Raw genomic sequence first — 22,242 nt, 5'->3', positions numbered from 1 at the left:
TTTGAGTTGAAATTAAATATCAGGGTTGGGGCCTACCTCCTGGATTTAAAAGTGGTAGAAATTGGAAATGGAAAAATGAATTTCCAGAATACTTTTAAAATTTTTCATTCTATTTTTTTTTCCACCAAAGAACTCAAGGGAGGGTAAGTATGCTATGTAGTTTTAACTTCAAGGCAATCCTGTGTAACACGGTAGGCTGAGAATCTCTGGGTCAGATCACTCAGAAAAGTTAGTATTTATTTATTTGCTAAACTTATAGAGCCACTCATGTATGTGACACTCAGCAGCTTAAAGTTAAAAAGCACAAAACAATACAACCAGTGGTGGGTTGCCCCCGGTTTGCAAGAACAGGTAGTAAAACCGGCGGGAGGCCCCGCCCACCACCCCAGATGTCATCAGGCGATGTGCGCATGCGCAGAAGCTTCTGTGCAGAAGCAAGGCGCGTGCATGAGCGAAGCGAGTCCGCGCGTGATCCTGTTGTGAACCGGTAGTAAAGGTTAAGTAGAACCCACCCCTGAATACAACACAATAGCCAGAAATTGTAACGAAAGTAATTAAAAGCTTTAAAAACTATTTAAAAAACCATAATTTACAAGCAAGCACACTCAATTTTCCTAGCAATACAGCCACTTTGTAAATTCCAGACACGTCACCAGACTGGCGAGGTTGGGGCCAATCTGACCTCTGGGGCAGTGATGTTCCAAAGACAGGTGCCACAGCAGAAAAGGCTCTCCTCTTGGGACACATCAGATGACATTCCTTTGTGGATGAGGTCCCAACATGCCCTTCCTGCTGGACTTGATTGGATGAGCGGATGTGATTGGGAAGAGGCAACTCCTCAAATATACTCGTCTCTCTGATGTAATGTTACATATGAAAGTGGCTAAAGAATACTTGCTGCTCTTGGAGTTGGTAAGTGGAGTTGCTTTTAATAACATCAATATTGTCTTAATTTTCTGCTTCAGCCATCAGGGCATTTTCATTTGTTGGTATTGTGCCTTCCATACAATCAAGCAGCAGGATTAGCCTGCTGATTCAGATCTTCTGAAGAAATCCAGTTTTACTGAACAATAACAACACAGTAAGTTTGATTAATGTTCTACAGCAAATAACCAGACTGTTTCCTCCTCTATTAGAAAATGCTATGGGCAAAAACGGGGTGTTATGGCGTTTTGGAGGCTCCATCAACAGGAAAAATTGGTCATAGACCCACTTTAATTAGCAGTAATGCCTTTTGGGTTTTATCAAGTTCTCATTAGCAATCTTTCTGATTTTGATCCCTAAACTGGCTTACTTTTCCTGTGCATATTGGTTTCCTTCACTCCTCCACAAAGCAGGCATGCAAAAATATGTGTTGCTTAGGAAGAATAAACTGCCTGAATGACATGTTAAAGCAGCGTTGCCTTTCCTATCAAGAAATGTTTTTTTCCCCCCCCAGGAAGGCCACTTTTTCAATTGTAGCTTTATGAGAAAGATAAAATTAGGTTTCATACAATGAAGAAGCCATAAACCTTTTGCTACCTATGAATTTAGCTAAAAACCAAATGGATAGGGGAAATGATGCATCTGGTTGAGGAACACCATGAAGGCAGATACTTACTCTCAAGAAATGGAAGAAATGCCTATGCTTTTGGAATATATCGTCTGCTTTTGTGCCATCTCTCAATGGTTAGGAAATTTTGCCACTGAAAATCAGTAATGCGCTCAAATGGATTACAGCCCTGGGAATCCAAGTCACATGGGTCTGTGCACATAACCCTTGTTTTCCTCTCCATAGCTAATGTTCTCAGGACTGGGGTGTTCATTGTTATGATTATTTGTTTTAGTCTGAGCTGTTACTTTTGCTGCCATTATATATTCTGAGATTGTATTATATATTCTGATATTGTAGGTCAGCAAGCCGCAACCTTTTGGGCTTAGCTTGTTCGCACGGCCTGGTTTCTGGCATGCCGTAGACTGGTGCTGGTCCACTAACCTGGGGTTGGGGACCCCTGTTGTAGGTCATCCAGAATCTATTACAGCGCCCCCCCCAACCCTTTGGACATCAGGGACCCATTCTTACATCCCACGAATGGGGCTTCGCTTGTTTTCATGGTCCAGTTTCTAGCAGGCTGCAGACTGATGCCAGTCTATTAGATTAGGTAGCCATAAGAAATAATTCTGTTCAAAATCAGATTAATTTTTATGCTCGGAAAATACTGGAATTGCAATTTGAGTAGCTGACCTGTTAATTATGCAATCTTCCAGTGCATTGTTTTTGCTTTTACAACAGTTGTCATTCCTATATTGCTCTCAACCTGCCGACTCTCGGATCTTACAGTAAGAGTTTTGCCACGTTTGTATTGACTGGGCATATTTTTGTTTTATGCTTGTAAGAGATATTGGAAGAGATATGATTAGAAAGACAAGTATTACTTTCCCCATCTCGGCCAGCCTGGGTTTGAGCCTGTCAAAATGGTTGGATATGGGTTTTGCCACAGCCAGCATCTTTTCCAGAATGGAATTTGAGGGGTAAGATATTCAAAGACTGATCCTCACCCCCTTTTACGTCAGACATATCCAGAGAATTCAAACCCTCACAAATATTGATACAATTTCATAATTGTTTTTAAGAAACTTTCTCTTCCAGATCTCAATCTCGCTGCATTAACACCAATAAAGATTTCAGTTCATGCAGCACTGTTAAAATTACTTGTAGAGTTGTTAGAAATGTTTACAATATAGAGTCTTTATGGATGCATATGAACTATCATCATTTTGGACTGAAGGCACTGTCCCGATAATAGTTTACCTATTGTACCTATGAAAAATTAACTTAACGTCATTTCAAAGTGTTTCCAAATACCTGTAAGTTTCATTTATAGTATTTCTGATACACTTCTGAAAACACATTTAAGTTTAACAATTTACTCTTTTTTAAAAAATTTTTAAAGGTTTTACATTCAACTTAACAGACGAACAATATTATTTTATAGAAATATAGTATAGTAAGGTTTTGATCAAGTTTTCCATGCAGAAAAGCTGTTCCTCCAAAACATTCACAGCTATTTTGCTGGAAATTTGCTAATTGTATCAAAAACCCTGCTGTGTTTTTTCTTTCACATCAAGTAATTGCTGAAAGTGTGCTGCAAATTAGGGATAAATGAAGATCATTTATAAAACCAGTCATTTTTTAGCAGTTGCTTTCTTTCTTCCTTTTTTGGATACGTTAGCATACTTTGCTTCCATCTGAGCCACAAAATCTTCCATTTCTTTTTTTCTACTATCCATTCTGCTCTGTTAAATGGGATAAAAACAAGCTGGTTAAAAATGGAAAATATTAGCTTCTATTATAAAAAGAATTACAGCTTCTCATTTAGCAACTACCTCAGGTAGTGACCATTTGCAAATATGGTAATAAATGGTAGTAAATTTTTTTTTCTTAGTAATGCACACTTACACTAAATTTTTGCACCTGAGAATATACTCTATGAGTGAGAGCAACGCTGGCATAATGCACTAGAGCAGGCGTGTCAAACCCGCTCACATCGCAGGCCATATTGTGACGTATCACGATGGTTTTTTGCCTCTGCGGAGCCAGGGTGGGCATGGCCTGTGAAGACTGCCAGTTTGACAATCCTGCATTAGAGAACTTTATCTGAATGAGACGGCAGCAACCAGCAATCTTTGTAGTATCTCTCTTAGTCACGGATTAGTTTAGCTACCATTCTGCTTAATGACAAAATTAATTGAACAGATTGGGGTCATTACATGAGGGTGTACATTTTATCAAAATAATTCAGAAACTGTACAATAGCATCTACGTTAAAAGTATTTAAAATGTACAGATTTAAAATAAGGTTGCTGAAAAAATTAAAACTACTGTTTAAAAATGATAAAGGAAGAAACAATAGCATCCATGAGCTGTTATCAAGATGCCTGTTAATTAAATATGCTACACAGATCAGAAACAGATTCCCAGATTAAAGAGTGAGATTAAACTGACTCTTTAATCAGTTTAGAAATGATTTTTTCCCCAATGATCTTTAAGCGTCTTTTCATAACCTTACTTGAATTAATACTTTCAGATCATCATCTCCTTCACCAAGTCCCATTTGTTCTCCCAATTCTTCTGCCTCTTTAGCTTCCTTTTCTGCCTGAAACAGCAACAATACTGAAATGAATTATCCATTTCTTTCCTAACCCAAATCACCAACTGCAATTTATTTAGCATTTAAGGAAATATTCCCACAGCAACCATCCTTTGAGTCAAACTGGCCAAAGCCACACATGAATTTACGATAAAGTGAATCCCCAGGAATAAATCCAAAACCTTAATAACTGTTTTAGTAATCTTCAATTAAACACATATGTATATTCTGTACATGTCATTGACTACTAACTTTAGATTTATTATATTCATAGCTTTAGAAACACTTTTCTAAAAAGTCACTAATGTAAGATAATACAAAAGATAAGGGGATTAGTCACTTTCAACAATTCCACCTTGATTTAAAAACATGAGGATTATAATATAAAGATAATAATATTTAGTGTTACAATCTTTATTAATAAATCTTATCACCGGTTAAACATACCCTCCTTTTTCTTGCATTTCTCTTTCTCTTAGAGTCATTTACAAAGGATTTATAAGATGGAAGTTCTCCAGAATCAATAGCATGTTGAATAATCTGTTTTATTCTTGGTTCATCTGTATAATCAAGACATAGCACAGACTCCATGATTTTGTCCATATCGCCTTTAAAGTCTTCATATGCGGCTTTAATGTCCTCCAGCTCTTCTGCGGAATGTTTATATTTCTTTTCAAAATCTTTAATATCTTTTACAGTTATCTAATTGATTAAAAAAAAATTAAGACACTTTTTTTAACAAGCTCAAGTTAGAAATACTTTCTAAGTTCTACATTCACTGTTATTTAAAAAGATTTTTCTTTTCTAATCATTCAAGCTCATCTGAACCAAATTTTATGAAATAAGAAGGTATTCTGTATGTGGAGTCTAGGACCAGAGAAGACGGTCTCAATTTAAGTAAAATCAGCAACTTACCTAGTTCAGCAGTGTAATCACTGCTTGGCAGCAGCTCCTGTGAGTTTTGAGCTGAATATTTTCCTGTTCTATTTGGAGATTCTAGAGTTCTAAGTCTGGGAAGTTCACATGAAAGGCCCATGTTCATTAGTAACTTCAGGATTTTTAGGGCTCAGAGTAAAAAAGTACAAGCTACTTGTATTTTGGCAAAAATGGATTTAAAAATTAATAATTTCTGCCATTTATATAAAATTCCAGAATTATCAGAACTGCTTCTCTTTAATTATAGCTTTTACTAAGCCTTCTTTATTCAACTTGTTTGCTGCCCATGTCGGGAACAATGAAGTAATTGTATTCTTACGATTTATATTGACTGTTTCCTAATATGATTCGATTGCTTATTTGTACCCTATGACTATCATTAAGTGTTGTACCTTATGATTCTTAATGAACTTATCTTTTCTTTTATGTACACTGGGAGCATATGCACCAAGACAAATTCCTTGTGTGTCCAATCACACTTATTCTATTCTATTCTATTCTATTCTATTCTATTCTATTCTATTCTATTCTATTCTATTCTATTCTATTCTATTCTATTCTATTTTATTCTATTCTATTCTATTCTATTCTATAAAAAAGAACCCTGGCAATTGGCTTTAGCTATGATAAAAGTCCATGATAAAATGATGTATTATACAAAACGTACTCAATTATAATATATACAAAATGTTATCCTGGAAATACTAATTCTGGCAATTCAATTATATAGTTAGTATACAGTAAAAAAAAAAAAACAACAACCCACTTTTTTGAACAGCAATCTCCAGTATGCTTCCCAGTTACAATCTTCAGTCAATACAGATGATTCCTCATTCACGATCCCTTGTTGATCATACAGCGCCCGCTGTTCCTCATCACTTAGTATTTTATAAACCTTACCCAGGATCTAGGAGAATACAGACAAACCTCAATAATTCAATAAATGGCCTGCTCCCTTCCTCTTGCCTCTTCCCTATTTTAGGATAAAGAATGTTACATTATCATAATTCTTTCTAATAATAAATCTACTACTGAAGACTTATCAATTTGTAATTGGGCCACTCTAAGTAAGCAGAGTGAGGAACACGGTGGCTCAGTGGCTAAGAGCTGAGCTTGTCGATTGAAAGGTCGGGAGTTCAGCGGTTCGAATCCTTAGTGCCACGTAACGGGGTGAGCTCCCGTTACTTGTCCCAGCTTCTGCCAACCTAGCAGTTCGAAAGCACGTAAAAAATGCAAGTAGAAAAATAGGGACCACTTTTGGTGGGAAGGTAACAGCGTTCCGTGCATCTTTGGCGTTTAGTCATGCTGGCCATATGACCACGGAGACGTCTTCAGACAGTGCTGGCTCTTCGGCTTAGAAACGGAGATGAGCACTGCCCCCTAGAGTCGGGAACAACTAGCATATATGTGTGAGGGGAACCTTTACCTTTACCTAAGTAAGCAGAATTTAAAGTAATAGCTTTTAAACTCTTTTTAAAACAAAACAATTGAATCTTCAAAATATATATAAAACATATATATATATATGTTTTATAAAAAACAACAATTTAATTTATTTACTGTAAGCACATTTATGTTGCTTCATTTAACTCTAAGCAGCCTACAATTCAAAGCCACACCTCAAAACCACAGGATGGTAATACAGGTAGTCCTCGACTTACAATTGAGCCCAAAATTTCTGTTGTTAAGTGAAACATTTGTTAAGTGAGCTTTGCCCTGTTTTATGACCTTTCTTGCCACAGTTTTTAAGTGAATCACTGCAGTTGATAAGTGAGCAATGCGGTTGTTCAGTGAAACTGGCTTCCCCACTGACCGAAAATCACAAAAGGGGATCACATGACCTTGGGACACATCAACGGTCATAAATATGAACCAGTTGCCAAGCACCTGAATTTTCATTACATGACCATCAGGATGTAACTGAAAAACCAATCATAAGTCACATTTTTCTGTACCATTTTACAGAACCGGTAGTAAAAAAAATTGGATTTCACCACTGGGCAGAGCCCTGCATATCATTATAGCACAGTAGTTCTTAACCAGAGGTACTGATACTAATAAGACTATACTAATAATTCTAATAAGTCCAAAACAGGATGCAAGCCAAGTTCCCAAAACTTTTGTCTTTAAAATTAACTCATGGGAATTGGCAGGCCAGAAACCGCAGAGGACATGCTTCCTTTTCAAATAATTCAAATTAGAAGGCTTTTATGGGTCTGAGAATACTCCACCACAAATCTGAGCATTATCTGGGATGCTTCCGCCCACCTCTTTTATGCCACAAGCCTGGATTGACACAAAGAGGCTGGAGTCCCATCTCCACTTTTTTCCCTCCCCCTCACCGCCATTCCCCCAGCCCTGGGAGGTTAAAGGTAAAGGTTCCCCTTGCACATATGGACTAGTTGTTCCCGACTCTAGGGGGTGGTGCTCATCTCTGTTTCAAAGCTGAAGAGACAACGCTGTCCAAAGACATCTCCGCGGTCATGTGGCTGGCATGACTAAACGCCAAAGGCGCACAGAACGCTGTTACCTTCCCACCAAAGGTGGTCCCTATTTTTCTACTTGCATTTTTTATGTGCTTTCGAACTGCTAGATTGGCAGCTGGGACAGGTAATGGGAGCTCACCCCGTTGCGCGGCGCTAGGGATTCGAACTGCTGAACTGTCGACCTTTCGATCGACAAGCTCAAAGTCTTAGCCACCGAGCCACCACGTAATTGAACCTGGGAGGTTACATCAAGCCAAAAGCTAGCCAGAGAATGTCAGTTTAAAGTTTATAGTGACCCCTCCAGAATCTCAACCCAGGCTGATTGCCACACTAGCTTACACCTCCATTATTTATATTCTCTCCATTGTTATTTGTAATGGGTGTCCTCTTTCTGGCTACTCCCCGAAGATGCAATGACTGGAAACGTTTCCACTTGCTAGTTTTCTCTGTACTCAGGCCAGGGTGTATTTGATTTAAATCGAGTTGATTTAAATCACAATTTAAATCATGATTTAAATCACTAGTAAAAAGGCTTGATTTAAATCAACTCGATTTAAATCATAATTTTTAAAGAGCAACTGTCATCTCTGCTACTCCTTTGACCCACTGTTGACTCACCGATAGTCCCACTGTTGCAGAATATACAGCCTCATGCTACATAACTAAGCTCCATTTCATGCTGAATAAACTAAATTATTTATGTATCTTAAATAGAAAACTGTCTTACGATAGATTTTTACCCCAAAAGTTTTTTATTAAAATAAATTCGATAAAAATCAAAAAAATCCAATTTAAATCAAAAAAATCCGATTTAAATAAAAAAAATCTGATTTTTTTGATTTTTTAAAAAAAAATCATTGATTTTTATCCACCCTGACTCAGGCTAAGAGGTGCATGGAGGGCCGCGCAGTATGGCCTTTGCGATCCTCGCCAATATGGGTTTTGTAGTACTGTTGCCCTGGCTAACTAACTAACATGGGTTTTCTTGTATTTTACACCTGCCTTCCCTCCCCCCCTCCCCCCCCCCCAAAATATCCTCAACCACAGAACGGGAAGAAGTGTTAACTTTCCAATCCAGTCTCCTTCACTTAAGCACCAGGTCCGTCCCAGGTTACCTTTCATTGAGGTTTAACCAAGGCTTGTCACCTCTTTTAAAAGAGGAGTCCAACTTCAAGCCATCCTTGCGGCTTTCTTCAAGGCAAATTTACCCCTGCTTCTTCCAAGATAGGCGCGTGTGTGTTTTGTTTAACTTCCCAGTCTAGGGTTTCCTGGTGGTCTCCCATCCTCCTACTGGTCCAAAGTAACTTCCCCCCCCCCAACCTCCCCTCCGCGGTCCAGGGGCTCAATGGGGAAAATAAACCGCCCCCCCCCCCCGCCCGGGAGCTCGGCTCTACCTGGAAATGCCGGGTGGAGCGCTCCTTATCAGCCGGCTCAGCCCGGTCCGGATGCACCCGGAGGGAGACCCTGTGGTATCCCCGGCGGATCTCATTGGCCGACGCCTCAGGCCTCACGCCCAGCACCTGGTACAGGTCGCCCGCACCGAATTCCTCCTGGCACAGCTCCAGCAAACCCATCTTCTTCTTCTTGTTGTTGTTGTTGTTATTAGGTGGTTTGTTTGGTTTTTTTCCCGCGGAACAGACCCCCCCCGCAGTCGCTTGTGCGCACGCGCGAATGCCGCCCCGCAGCGCGCACGCGCCGGGCTTTCCCGCCGGTCGTGGTCTTCCCCCGCCCCCGCCCCCGCCCCCACCTTTTATTTTACGGCGCGGGTCAGAAGATGTCGCAAACAAAAGGGAGTCAAGGATACCGAAGGACCCGGGTGAGCGTGAACGCGTAGAGATAGGGAAATAGGTAGAGGCGCGCGTGCGCGCTAGCTACAGGTAGTCCTCGACTTACGACCGACGTACCCCCCAACCCCAACCGTTTCTGTTATTTATTTATTCATATATATATATACATACATATATATATATATATATGTATGTATATATGTATATATATATATATGTATGTATATATGTATATATATATATGTATATGTATATATATGTATGTGTGTGTGTGTATATATGTGTGTGTGTGTGTGTGTGTATATATATATATATATATATATATATCCCGCCCTTCTCCCCGAAGGGACTCAGGGCGGTGAACAGCCGAAAATTAAAATAACATACAATATGTTATTTTATATGTTATATATGTTCTGTTATTAAGTTCAACAATCTTCATTCAGAGCAGAGTAGGCAAATCAGAGACTCTGAATCCAAGCGAAAGTTTGTCTGAATCAAGGTGACTAGGGCTGCAGCCATCAACTTTGACTAATCACTTATGGCTTGGATTTCAGTCTCTTGGTGACTCCGCTTCAACATCCTTCTCCTTCAAGCTCACCCCCACCCCCGAAATAGCAGTGGTCCAGAATCATATGGGGGAGGGGTTCCTTTCTGTATCCTAGTTTTCCACAACCAAGATTGTATAGTGATGCAACCTAATTCTAGCTCTCTCTCAAACTCTACCTGGGCACCCTGGAGTATTTCTGCTGTCATTGACAATTGCTGGTTTGCTCATGTACAAATATTTACTGTCCACTGGTCTATATATTAATAAAGTAAATATTAAAATATACTGGTTTCTTGACACACCAGACATCACAAATGTGAAACCTTTTACTGATTTTCTTTCCAAGATACCTATTTTATGAGCCGGCCCCCGTCCCATTTTGGCCAGCAGGCGTCCATCCCGTCACCCCCCTGGCCAGCCCACAGCACCCTACAATGCTGATCCGGCCCTTGAAGAAATCCAGTTTGACACCATTGGTCTACAGCACTAAAATGTTGCAGTCCTTGTTTGAGCAGTTTGAAAGCTGGGATGAAACCCTCTACCTCCAATGATGGAAAATAGTGCAATGGTGAAAAAAATCCCAGTAAAATAGGTATCTTGGAAAGAAAATCAGTAAAGTTTCACGCCGCTTTGGCTGCCAGAGGCACCATGGGCCGGTCCTTTGCTATTTCCAGGCTAGTCCTGTGGGCCAGATTTAAGCACCCTACAGGCTGGACTCGGCCCATTGGCCTTGACACCCCTACTGTACACTATTGTTTCCACCTAGTTGGGCAGAGGCCTATCAGCAACATTCAAGTTGTATGTTCCTTCATTCTATTCATTGGAATTTCTTTCCCTCGCCTAACAGCCCAAATCTCAAATCTGTTGCGACTCCAAAATTCTGGAGTGGAAGAAATATATTAGGATTCATTCTGCTGACACAAGTTATGACACAAGAGCAGTGGTGGCACAGTAGTTAGAATGCAGTACTGTATTTCTGCTGATCACCGGCTGCCAGCAGTTTGGCAGTTCTAATCTCACCAGGTTCAAGGTTGACTCTGCCTTCCATCCTTCCGAGGTGGGTAAAATGAGGACCCAGATTGCTGGGGGCAATATGCTGACTGTAACCGCATAGAGAGGGCTGTAAAGCACTGTGAAGCGATATATATGTCTAAGTGTTAAGTGCTATTGCAGTACTAATCACTCTGTCAGATCTAAACAACAATACTAATATATTTTGCATAAACCTTATTATAGTTCCATTATTTTTTGCAATTGCTTTATGTGTATATACATATGTGCTGTTATTAGACACACATTAAAATGCATCTTCAAAATACTACTGAAAATTTGTGGACTAATGGTTAAACTACATGATTGAAATTTGTTATATATATATATATATATATATATATATATATATATATATATATATATATATATATATATATATATATATATATATATATATATATATATATGCTTTCTCATATATTATTTCCCCACTAAATTACTGTAATAAATATTTCACTGCAATAAATATTTCAATTAAATTCTTATAAATCACAAGACACAGGTTTGTACTTCAAGGTGTTTTAATTAAAAAAAATCTGTCCAATAGTTATTTAGACATTTAAAAAAAAAATACAACCTTTCTCATGATTAGCGATCACTTAAATTTCCACAAACTTGATTACAAACGCTTGACTGTTTACAAAAAAAGTAAAATACTTGTATTTATGGGGAATAACCCTCAATAAATGACAAATGATTTTCACTTGCAGTCAGGAATAACAAGTAAGATATTTTTAAACTTATTCCTCAGATGGCTTTACTCTTGCACTGGTTTTCTTTTTTGCTGATGAAACAATATTGCTTTCCAAATATTTATTTTCAGCTTAAAGGTTCTGTTTCAGGTTTTTTTCGTTTTCGCGTCAATTTGAATTTATAATTTAGAACATCTCCACGCCCACTTGCTTTCATTTGCTGTTCCCATGATCTCATTTCATTTTCGAAGCGAATCTTATCATCTTCTGCAAGCTGGGTGTAGACCTGTAAAATAGTATGAGCTAGTCACATGTATTAAGTCACAATCTTTAACCGCATTTTGATTAATCCCAAATTGAAAGCAATTCATATGAATTGTGCAAAGGTATAAACCACAATTTATAAACCTTTATAAACCTTTATACAGGCTTGGCCTGCATAACACTCTAAACCAAAATCAAATGAATCTCATTATGGTTTAGCTTCATATATGAAACAGTTACAATGAAATGGGATTCCAAAACTAGTGAATTTCTCTGCACAAACTGTCACACAACAAATGAAGCATTTCTCTGCAAAACCTCAGCCATCTGTAAAGTTTCACAGGATTTAACATTATATAGGAGCTGTTTATACAAATCATGCAAATTCCTATGAATGGGGAGGGAATCAGAGCTTGGTTAGCTATGATCCTTTTTCTGTTTGAAACAGACAAGATAAGCCTTCATATCTGGCAGTATGGCAGTATGCTTTAATCAGTATCTTAAGGTGAAAATAATAAACCTTAAGGCAAATTTGCTCATATTATTAACCTAAAATTTATATACCGGAACTGAGATGTTGTTAAAACTACAAATATTGTTTCAGCTTTTCAATATTATTGAATTTTGCAATGTCTATCATTAAAATACTGCTTGAATTTTAAAAAGTACTGTATGTATGCACAAAGCAGGCATGGTGAAGAATTTGTTGATGAATTTAATGGTCACATAAGAGTTCCTTTTAAATAGCTACGTGTATTATTTAATAATCAGTAAAACGAGGCCTTATAATTGTATTTTTTAAGTAATAGGAAAATCTGATTCCCTTCAGTCTCAGGTCTCAGCCTGAAATTATTGAACCCGCTTCTCCAGTTATTTGGAGGAAAACTAAAGTCTGCGGTACAAGTAGTACCCGACTTACAAAGGCAAGCGAAACTGGAATTTCCATCGCTAAGTGAAGTGGTTGTAAACTGAACCCAATGATTGTTAGGTAAGACAACTTCTTGCTGGCTTTCCACAGCCAAAGTCAGTGGGGAAGTTGGCAGGAAGTGGCAAGCCCCATGTCAGCAGGCAGGTAACTGGTTGCTGTCGGGCGAGGGAGGGAGGGAGGAAGAGCGCAGGAGTGTGCGTAAGAGGCCACAGTTCACCCAAAGCACAGAGGGGCCGAGAAAAGGTGTACAGGGTAGGGAGACTTATCTCAGCAACTTGTGACCTTCTATGCTAGTTTGCCCACTGATTTTCTAGGGAAGGTTGCAAACGGTAATCATGTGATTACTGGAACCAATCATAAGTCATAATCAAAATCATGTGACTGTGGGGGTGCTGGATGGCTGGAACTCTGATGATCAGTCCTAACTACCATTCGTTCAATGGTGTTGTAACTTAGAATGATTGCTGACAAAATGATTGTAGGTTGAGAACGACATATGCTGAATTTCAAACCGGATATCCAACCATACCTGCGCACTAGTATACATATATAATTTGGTTCAGAGGAGAGAAGAAATTAGAGTTCTCTATGAATTGTAGTAGGACAGCCATGTTACTCTTAGTACAGCCAAGAGTCTGGTATACCTTTTTCAAATAACAAATTTTATGGAATGGCATAACTTTCATGAGATATAGCTTATTTCATCTCATGCAAGGAGCTGCTTTATGAATGAGCAAATTTAAGCATTTTACTAATACATTCTTCCTGATCTTTTTTCACCTGATAAACAAATCATAATTCAGACATAATAAATCAATAGCCCTAGGTTCATACACACATCTGTTTCCAATAATTAGAGCTATGAAATAGACAATAACTCCTTTCACAATAGGGCATTCAATTATCAATGTTCTAAAACGCTTGGCTGCAGAATTAAATATGATAGATTCCTAATTTAGATATCAGGTTAAACTTGGCATCAATACCAGTTTTATGATAGTACCTGCTTTTGAGGACTGGGCAGGTTTTTCCATTCTTCACATAAAGCTTTAAACCTTTCCTACGTGAAAAGAAAAAAAAGAATAATTTACTAAAATTATGTGGAAATCCCTTAGCCACTTTATTTGTTCTGTACTTATATTGGACAATATGTATTACTCTAAAATGAGACTATCAAATGATCCAAGATAAATAAATTATAATTCATTTTATATTGCTCTTCAATCAATTTATGGTACTTGTGAGAATCTACAAGTATAGCTATAAATAATAAGTGATTCACAATTAATAAAATTACAAAGTCAGCAAAATTAATTTTTGTTGACTTATGGATGAAGCAAGAATGAAAAGTGAAATGGCAAAAGAAGAGTTGATAAATTATAAAGAACTTTCCTTAATTCTTACTTGCTAGCTAATTTAAAAACATGTGGTTTCTTCTCTGCAGATTTCCAAAACCAGTGAATAACCTATTGTTGAAACTGGAAATAATCTCTAAAACTTTAAACTAGCTGCTAAAAAAAGAGGAAAATTAGCAAGAAAATTTTTCAGATAAAATTGTCACTATGACACTGTCTGAAAACCAATTCAAGATGCAGTTAGAATATAAAAAGGTCTTATTAATTCCCTGAGCATAATCTAGTTCTTAATGCATTATGTCATGTATTGGGCCTAACTGTTGTAGGTTTATGTGGAAAGTACGACTTTCAAAACTTAATCAAGGATAGACCTCAGAAAGAAGTCTTTGGTGAATAGACTTATTTTTTGAGACTTTCCCACGGTTAGGTTTCGTTATTAAGGGTCATTACTGACATGACCATCTGGGAATTTTAAACATTATAGTTCATGCAATGCACATAAAGATGCTGTGCCCAATCTATTAGGCTTCAAGGAAAAGCCAAAACCTCCAGAGGTATAGAGAACTTTTCTGTTCAGCACTTAACATTTCTGCCAACTTATTAGCCCTTAATGATAGGAATCAATCAAAATTCACACTTCAATTAGAACAGTTAATATACAGGACAGAATTTATGATGAATTACATGAAAAAATTATTGTTTTGTATCTAGCAAAATAGAATCACTATAAGTACAAATGGGAAGCTGTAAACTAATGATTTACCTACTTGGCTTTGCATGAAGTCCAAAGTAAGAAATTTCTTTTACAACCAAAATTGGAAGATCTTCTATATCTTAGAATTCATACTGAAATTTAATCTTGTGTTATCAGAAATGGGCAACAACCAATTTTGTTTTAGATCTCATATCTAGATATAATCAGTATAAAAAATAGGTCCACAGAACATTTCACTTTGAAATGTGTCAAGTAAGACCATGATTTCAGCTTAAAGTTGGCTATTTTGAACATTACAGAAATCCTTGAATTTGAAACACTTCCAAAATGCCTGAAATGACTTATTTTAAACTTAGACCAGCAGTTTTGTGAAATTTCATGTTTAAAATGTTATAAAATATTTTCTATCCCCCATATAATGTCAAGGATTCTCAAACTATAGGACATGAAGGAACCTGGCAAAAAGTATCATCTTAAAAAAAAAATCTAAAGGTTTTAAAACTGGATCATGCTTGAGTTCTATCAAAACTCATTCTGGGGTTTGGTCCCTTCTTTGACTGCACAAGTCCACACAGTCCAGGTACCCCTAGGGTAACAAAATCAAAACTCAGTCATTAAAATTAGGTGATACAGGTAGTCCCCAACTTACAACAGTTCATTTAATGACCGTTTGAAGTTACAATGGAACTGAAAAAAGGGACTTATGACTATTTTTCACACAACTGTTGTAGTATCCCCATAGTTACATGATCAAAATTTAGAGGCTTGGCAACTGGTTCATATTTATAACAGTTGCAGTGATCTGAGGTCATATGATCAGTTTTTGTGATCTTCTGACAAGCAAAGTCAATAGGGAAGCCAGATTCACTTAACAACCATGTTACTAATTTAACAAATACAATGATTCATTTAACAACTGTGGCAAGAAAAGTCGTAAAATAGGGCAAACTCACTTAACAAATGTTTCACTTAGCAACATAAATTTGTGAGCTCAATTGTGTTCCTAACTTGAGGACTACCTGTATATTATTTTTTGTCACCATTAATTTTATTCATTGGGGGAGTAGAGGGGGTTACAGTATAACAATTCATTTCAGCGATTTGGAGTAATACAAAGTTTAACACTCATTATATTAGTTGCCATCTCATTTTGTTTACCTTATTTGAGAGGCCTTTGGTTTCTTGGAAATGTTCAGAAACAAAAATATTGAAGGAACTCCGACTTCGTTTTGGTTTTCCAAATGCTGTTAATTCCTACAGTAACAAATGGACAGGACCTTTGTAAAACAAATGTGTTTACTGATATGAAACACATTCAAGGAAAGTAAGAGACTGTACATTAAGGCAATTTAGAAGCATCCTGTATCTCAGAGCCTGCTTTGAATTCCAGTCCTTACTAAAGACACAAGTTTTACTAGTACAGCATTCCATTATGAGGCACTTTAATCACATTATTTAAAAGACATTTTATTATAAAGACTCAGAAGATTGTAAAGGAGAACAGAAAGGAATAATCTGAATATAAACAAACTGGCTTTATAGTTAATTGAGACAAAAACCAATTATTTTTTATTATTGGCTTTGACAAAAGTTACTATCAGTCAATTGTAAAAGACAGTTTTACTTGGAACAGTAAATACCATCAAGCATCAACATCTGCCTATTCCAGGTCCTTGGGAAGGACTGAACAGGTGAATAAAAATGCTAAATTCAATCTGAGCATCAAGTTGACTGTGCAACGAATCATCATCATCATCATCATCATCATCATCTTGGAAATTGGGAAGGTCCATCAATTTGATCCTGAGTTTTCATATGGTTAAATAGGGTTTGTCTTTTGGTACCATTATTTTATTGTTATTTGTTTGGTTTTTAATCCTATATTCACAGCCCAGTGTCACAATTGTGAATGAGCAACTATATAATTTGAGTTAGAAATTAACACCGATATTAGTATGTGAAATATATCCTTTGATGACATATATTTTGATCAAAAAGTGTGACCCATGTCATTTATTGTTAGTGTAAATAAACACAATTTAGAGGTTTCTTTATTAAATAATTGTAAGTATACAAAGTGGGTCACAGCTAACAATATTTTGAAAGGAAAAAAACCTTGCACACAAACAAAATCAAGATCAAATGTATTTGGTACTGAGGATTTGCTGGTATAACAACAATGTCCTCAAATATTTGGATAATGAAAATAGTAAGCACTAACCTTCTTTATTTTTGCTTGTTTTCTTATTTGCCTCCTTATCTTTTTTTCCTCTTTCAAAGCTGCCTCCTCTACAGGATTTAACTGAGATCTATATTTGGCCATTTGTTCTTTATATACATCCCATTCAGATTTTGCAATTGCTTCATAATGCTAAAAATAAAGAAAACTAAATTTTGCAATAAACATGTACACATATCAGCAACACTGAATTGATACTATATTTCTATGAATACAAGAAGCATTTCTTGTCAGTTCTACAGTTCATGATTCCTAATCTGCATTGCACTTATGTTGGAAGCGATGCTTTTGGATTGAAAGGATTAGCTGGTGACATTACCATTGCCCAGTTGGAAGTTCCTTTCACAGGAGCTGGAGCAAAGGATGGAAGATTGTCTTGCTCCAACACAGAACTCAGGGCTTGAACGTGGGCTTGCTAACCTCAACCCAGTGTCCTAACCACATTAGCCACCGTGCTCCATGATTCCTTATGAAAATAATATTCTATTTCTAAGGAAAAAAATAATACAGAGGACAAAATCATACATACCTGTTTTTCATTATGCGGTAATTCCCTCCATATACGCCCAACCTCTTTCATGAGCTGCTGATTGTTCAGTTCTAGGTAGTAATAATATGACTATTATGGTAATAATAATCTATAAAGATTTACAATTTACATGACACATATATATCAGAGCAGTGGCAGACTGTTAAACTTTAGTATCCATGCCATTCACAATTACCCCGATTATCTGACAAATCTAAACGAGATTTAGTGAGCAAACTTTATTTCTTTAACTATGAAAACATGACAATCACAGTTGTTTTACATAACAAGAAAAAAGGAATAATAACCTTTTAAGGAGATTGTCCTCTTGGAAAAAAAATCCTAACAGTAGATTCCAATGATGCAATTACTGGAAAAATAAAAAAAGGCAGCAGGTCGTGTGGCGCATTGGGATCGGCTCCCTGCCCCGTGCCTCTGCCTGGCTGCTGGGGCTGCTGCACCTACTGGCTTCATGGGGGCTCTTCGCCCTCCTGGCCACACTACTCTCGGCCACCCTCCTGGACTGCTCCTGTCTGGCATGGCGCAACTCGGCCCAGATCTATGACCTCCGGAGTGCCTTGCTTGCTGTTGTCTTCAGGCTGCGCCACTCCCATCCTGTGCAAGCTCCATGGTGGCCCTGCAGGATGGAGGAGGAGATTGCCCATTCCTCCTTTGAACCCCCAAAACCCCATCTTCCCTGGCCGAGCCCCAGCCTGCACCCCTCTTGCTGGAGCAAGATGCACAACTCAATGTTACCTGCAGAGGCCTCCTGATGCAGCTCCTGCCTGTTGAAGCGTGGCTCCACCCCTCCATGGCGGCCCCTCAGCAGGACAGACGGATGGAGGAAGGAGGGGAGATTGCCCCTTCCTCCTTTGCACCCCAAAACCCCATCTTCCTTGGCTGCTGAGCCAGCCCGGGCGGGGGTTGGTTGGCGGAGGCCTCCAGCCTTGCAATCCTGCAGAGGGAAGGTGGAGCTTTGCTCCGGAGCTGCAGCAGTGTTGCACCGGCTGGCCTCCACAAGTAACACTGAGTTGCGTGTCTTGCTCCAGCGAGAAGGGTGCGGGCTTAGGGCTTGGCGGCCAGGGAAGATGGAGTTTTGGGGTGCAAAGGAGAAAGGGGCAATCTCTCCCTCTTTCCCACTGCAGGGCTGCCACGGAGATTGCACAGGACAGGGATCTGGCCTGAGTTGCCCCGCGCCAGGCAAAAGCAGCCCAATAAGACGGCCGAGAGCAACATGGCCAGGAGGGCGAAGAGCCCCTGCAAGGCCAGCAACAGCAGGTGCTGCAGGCCCAGCAACCGGGCAGAGGCATGGTGGGGGCGGGCGGGAAAGAGCCGATCCTGATGTGTTGCACGGACATCTCCCCAAAATAAGCCCTAATACTTATTTTTGAGCCAAAAGAAAATAAGACTTGGTTTTATTTTGGGGGAAATATGGTATATGCATAACATATAACAGATTTCTGTGGAATTATTTCTTTTACTTTACTAACTTAAATATTTTTACAATATTTATAACCTGCCCTGGCAAACTGAATGGATTACTACTAAATTCAATAAAAGTACATTAAACAGATCAAAGGAACTAATTTCTTAACTTTAGACAAACTTACCTGGATATTTTTTCTTGTAAAAGTCACGCTGTTTATTTAGAAAAGTAAGGTATGATGGCAGAGGACGCTTTGGACAACTGTCAGAACTAAAATATTTTGAAAAACATTTCTCCAGTGAAGATGTGACAGTGCATCTATGATAGACAGAAAAAATATATATCAACTATTAATATATCTAAACTGTGTAACAGTAGTATATAAATAATGAGAAACTAGGCATTGTTTAAAAAGACACAAACTGTGTAAGAGAAAGCAGTCACCAATAAAAGAGAATATTTGTAGTTCAGGATTGAAATGAACCCAACTTGGTTGGGGTTTTTTTGCATTTTATCACCCTGGTTATATCATCAGTGCAAAATAAATAAATGAGTCAGTTACAACGATATCCTAATTACAAAATTAAAAATAATGTCTCAAACATTTTTCCTAAGCCTAGAACAAAATCACCAAGGTTTTAAAAGTTGCACCTTAACTTCCTCTAAGATAGATATGGAATATCGAAGTGAAAACAGGAGGGAAACAAACAATAAGAAATATTACATAGAACATATTTGTCTGAATTCTAGAAGGAAGGAAGGAAGGAAGGAAGGAAGGAAGGAAGGAAGGAAGGAAGGAAGGAAGGAAGGAAGGAAGGAAGGAAGGAAGGAAGGAAGGAAGGAAGGAAGTTTTAAAAATTAACCCTAAGCCAGCCTTTCCCAATCTGGAAGAGCCCTTTAAACAATTTTCAGATCTTCGGGGGGAACCCTTGCATAAAAATTGCAAGAAAACCCAAAAGCTTCACAGTTCAGTTCAAACCTAGACAATCCACATTTTACAACCCTTAACAACTGCAAAGCAATGAAAAAGGAATTGAAGGAGAATCACGGCAGCTGGAAATTCCTACCACCGCGAGTGCTAATAGTGGGAAGCGCGCAAAATTCAAAAGAGGATCTTTCTCTTTTTCAACCTCTGGCAGAAGCCTAAAAGCCCACAAAGTCAACAACGTGCAGGGGATTCATAATACCAGATGACTTATTTCTGTCTTAGCAGCAGGTGCCCATTATAGCAAAAACTTTAGAAGAGTATAAATCACAGTTGGAAAAACGTGGGTTTTTTTTTGTTGGTTTATGGATTGCAACGGCGCGCGGTGCTTTAGTTTTGTGCGCTTTACTTGATTTAGTTTTAAATCAAGTAAAGCCAAAACACTTAACCTATTCGTACTTTATAAACACAAGTTAAAAAAACAACAATAAGATGGATACTAAATAGAGATACACCCTTCTCAAATCCCTTAAATATATTAAAAAAAAACCAGCACACACCTTCTAATAAAAGCTTTCTTTACGTAAATGCCTATTTATAATTCAAAAGAAGGGCAGATGAAGCGATGGTGAAGACATTCCCAATGTAAAATAACCCGGGATGAAAAGCCAACGGGGCTCAAAAAAGAAGTCCCGTTAATTTTAGCACATTTTTATCTTAAATAATAGTCATTCTGTATTCAGCAGGGGTCCTTTCTTCTCTGCAGGGCCAGATTGGGAAAAGGCTGAGGGAGGCGAAGTTTGGAATTAACAGGGGGCAGGTAAGCATTTTTATTGCCAGAAAGCATAAAATCGCTATTCTTAAAAAGCTCGTGTTTTTTTTATAAACTGCCTCACGCCCCCATTAAGTACAGAATTACTATGTCCCCTTCCCCCCCACCTCAGCTTTCTGAAACAGACGCCTGTGCTTCGGCCCCTCATGCCTTAGCCACACACAGACACCCCCCCCTCAAAAAAAAGGATAGGAAAATAACGGAGAAAGGTGAAAATGAGGCTGTGGGTAACGAGCTGCTTCTTTATGGACCTCCAAACGGCCGGGGACGTTGGAATCCCAATTGGCCAGGAGGACTCAGGCCTTTTTTAAAGCGGCGTCGAGTTACGACCCTTGCGAAAACCCAGCCCGGTCCCCGCCAAACCGAAGGTCAGCGGGACAGAGAAATGTTGGGAGAAGGAAAACGGGCGTGAACGCCGGGGGTTTGCTTTACCTGAGGACGCCGCGTGGCCCAGACACGGATACCGAGGCTAACAGACGAGCGACCAGCGCTACCGCCATCGCGCTCTTCCCCTCAGGCGACCCTCGCCCTCCCCCCCCCAACCCCGCGCGGTAACCGATGCGGTTCAAGGGCGACCCGGATGTTCCTTCACCGCCGACATAAAGGGAGGCGGGATTCCGCTCGGCGCATGCGCCCAGGCAGCCCGAGAGGTGGGGGGGCAGGAGACAAACACGTTGGGGTTATGCCAACTTCCGGTTTCTATGCCTGGCCCATGGTAAGTCTACAACAGGAGTGGGCAACTGTGGCCCTTTTACAACCTGTGGACTTCAACTCCCAGAATTCCTGAGCCAGCTTAGTTTAGTTTAGCTGGCTCAGGAATTCTGGGAGTTGAAGTCCACAGGTTGTAAAAGGGCCACAGTTGCCCACCCCTGGTCTACAATATAGAAAGGAAAGAGGAGATGGGGGGGGGGTTATTATTATTATTTTGGCCACCGACAAAGAAGTAGCTTTTGTTGCCGTTATCCCGGATAATATTGGGAGCCAGCCGTGACCCCGCCCCCGAATGCTCTTTGGTGATACACGTGCACTTGATCATTTTGGCGGGAAATCAATTGTCTACGGCAAAACCAATCAGGGAACAGGGAGACTTTATTCCCGCCCACGCCGGGAAGAGAAGGAATAGGTGAGGTAAAAATGAAGGCGGGCTCAATGAGCCACGTGCCTGTCAAGTCCTCCCAGAGACGGGATGAGAAACGAAAGGATGGCGCATGCGTGCGACAGTAAGGGGAAAATGAAGTCGGTGGGTTGGTAGTAGGCTGTGGGTGCCAAGAAGCCGCCCTGAGCCTTTCGAGGACCAAAGGGTGTATGCATTTGACAAATGAAACTCTGCATAGTAGACGGTGGTGTGTTTCGACAGCTTATGCTCTTTCGTTTCTGGAGAATTTTTTTCATTTG

At 39.1% G+C, this 22,242-nt stretch overlaps 2 protein-coding genes across 2 annotated transcripts; both read right to left on the bottom strand.

Annotated features, from left to right (window-relative positions):
* Nucleotides 1–2,832: 2,832 nt before the first annotated feature.
* DNAJC9 (DnaJ heat shock protein family (Hsp40) member C9) lies at nt 2,833–9,242 on the bottom strand. The gene is made up of 5 exons (XM_034425968.3): nt 8,947–9,242; nt 5,833–5,973; nt 4,578–4,832; nt 4,050–4,136; nt 2,833–3,276 (listed from the first exon to the last, which is right to left on the bottom strand). The coding sequence occupies exons 1-5, from the start codon at nt 9,124–9,126 to the stop codon at nt 3,166–3,168; spliced, it is 774 nt and encodes a 257-aa protein (XP_034281859.1). The 5' UTR covers nt 9,127–9,242; the 3' UTR covers nt 2,833–3,165.
* A 2,203-nt stretch (nt 9,243–11,445) lies between these two features.
* TFAM (transcription factor A, mitochondrial) lies at nt 11,446–21,848 on the bottom strand. Its single transcript, XM_034425967.2, has 7 exons — nt 21,280–21,848; nt 19,275–19,408; nt 17,665–17,735; nt 17,118–17,267; nt 16,055–16,150; nt 13,830–13,886; nt 11,446–11,920 (listed from the first exon to the last, which is right to left on the bottom strand). Exons 1-7 carry the CDS (start codon nt 21,345–21,347, stop codon nt 11,762–11,764), a joined length of 735 nt encoding a protein of 244 aa, XP_034281858.2. The 5' UTR covers nt 21,348–21,848; the 3' UTR covers nt 11,446–11,761.
* Nucleotides 21,849–22,242: the final 394 nt, after the last annotated feature.

The sequence above is a fragment of the Pantherophis guttatus genome, chromosome 6, assembly GCF_059756535.1.
Source record: "Pantherophis guttatus breed Tessera chromosome 6, ASM5975653v1, whole genome shotgun sequence".
Taxonomy (NCBI): Eukaryota; Metazoa; Chordata; class Lepidosauria; order Squamata; family Colubridae; genus Pantherophis; species Pantherophis guttatus.
The sequence above is the reverse complement of the archived record's forward strand: the minus strand, read 5'-3'. Positions and strand labels throughout refer to the sequence as shown.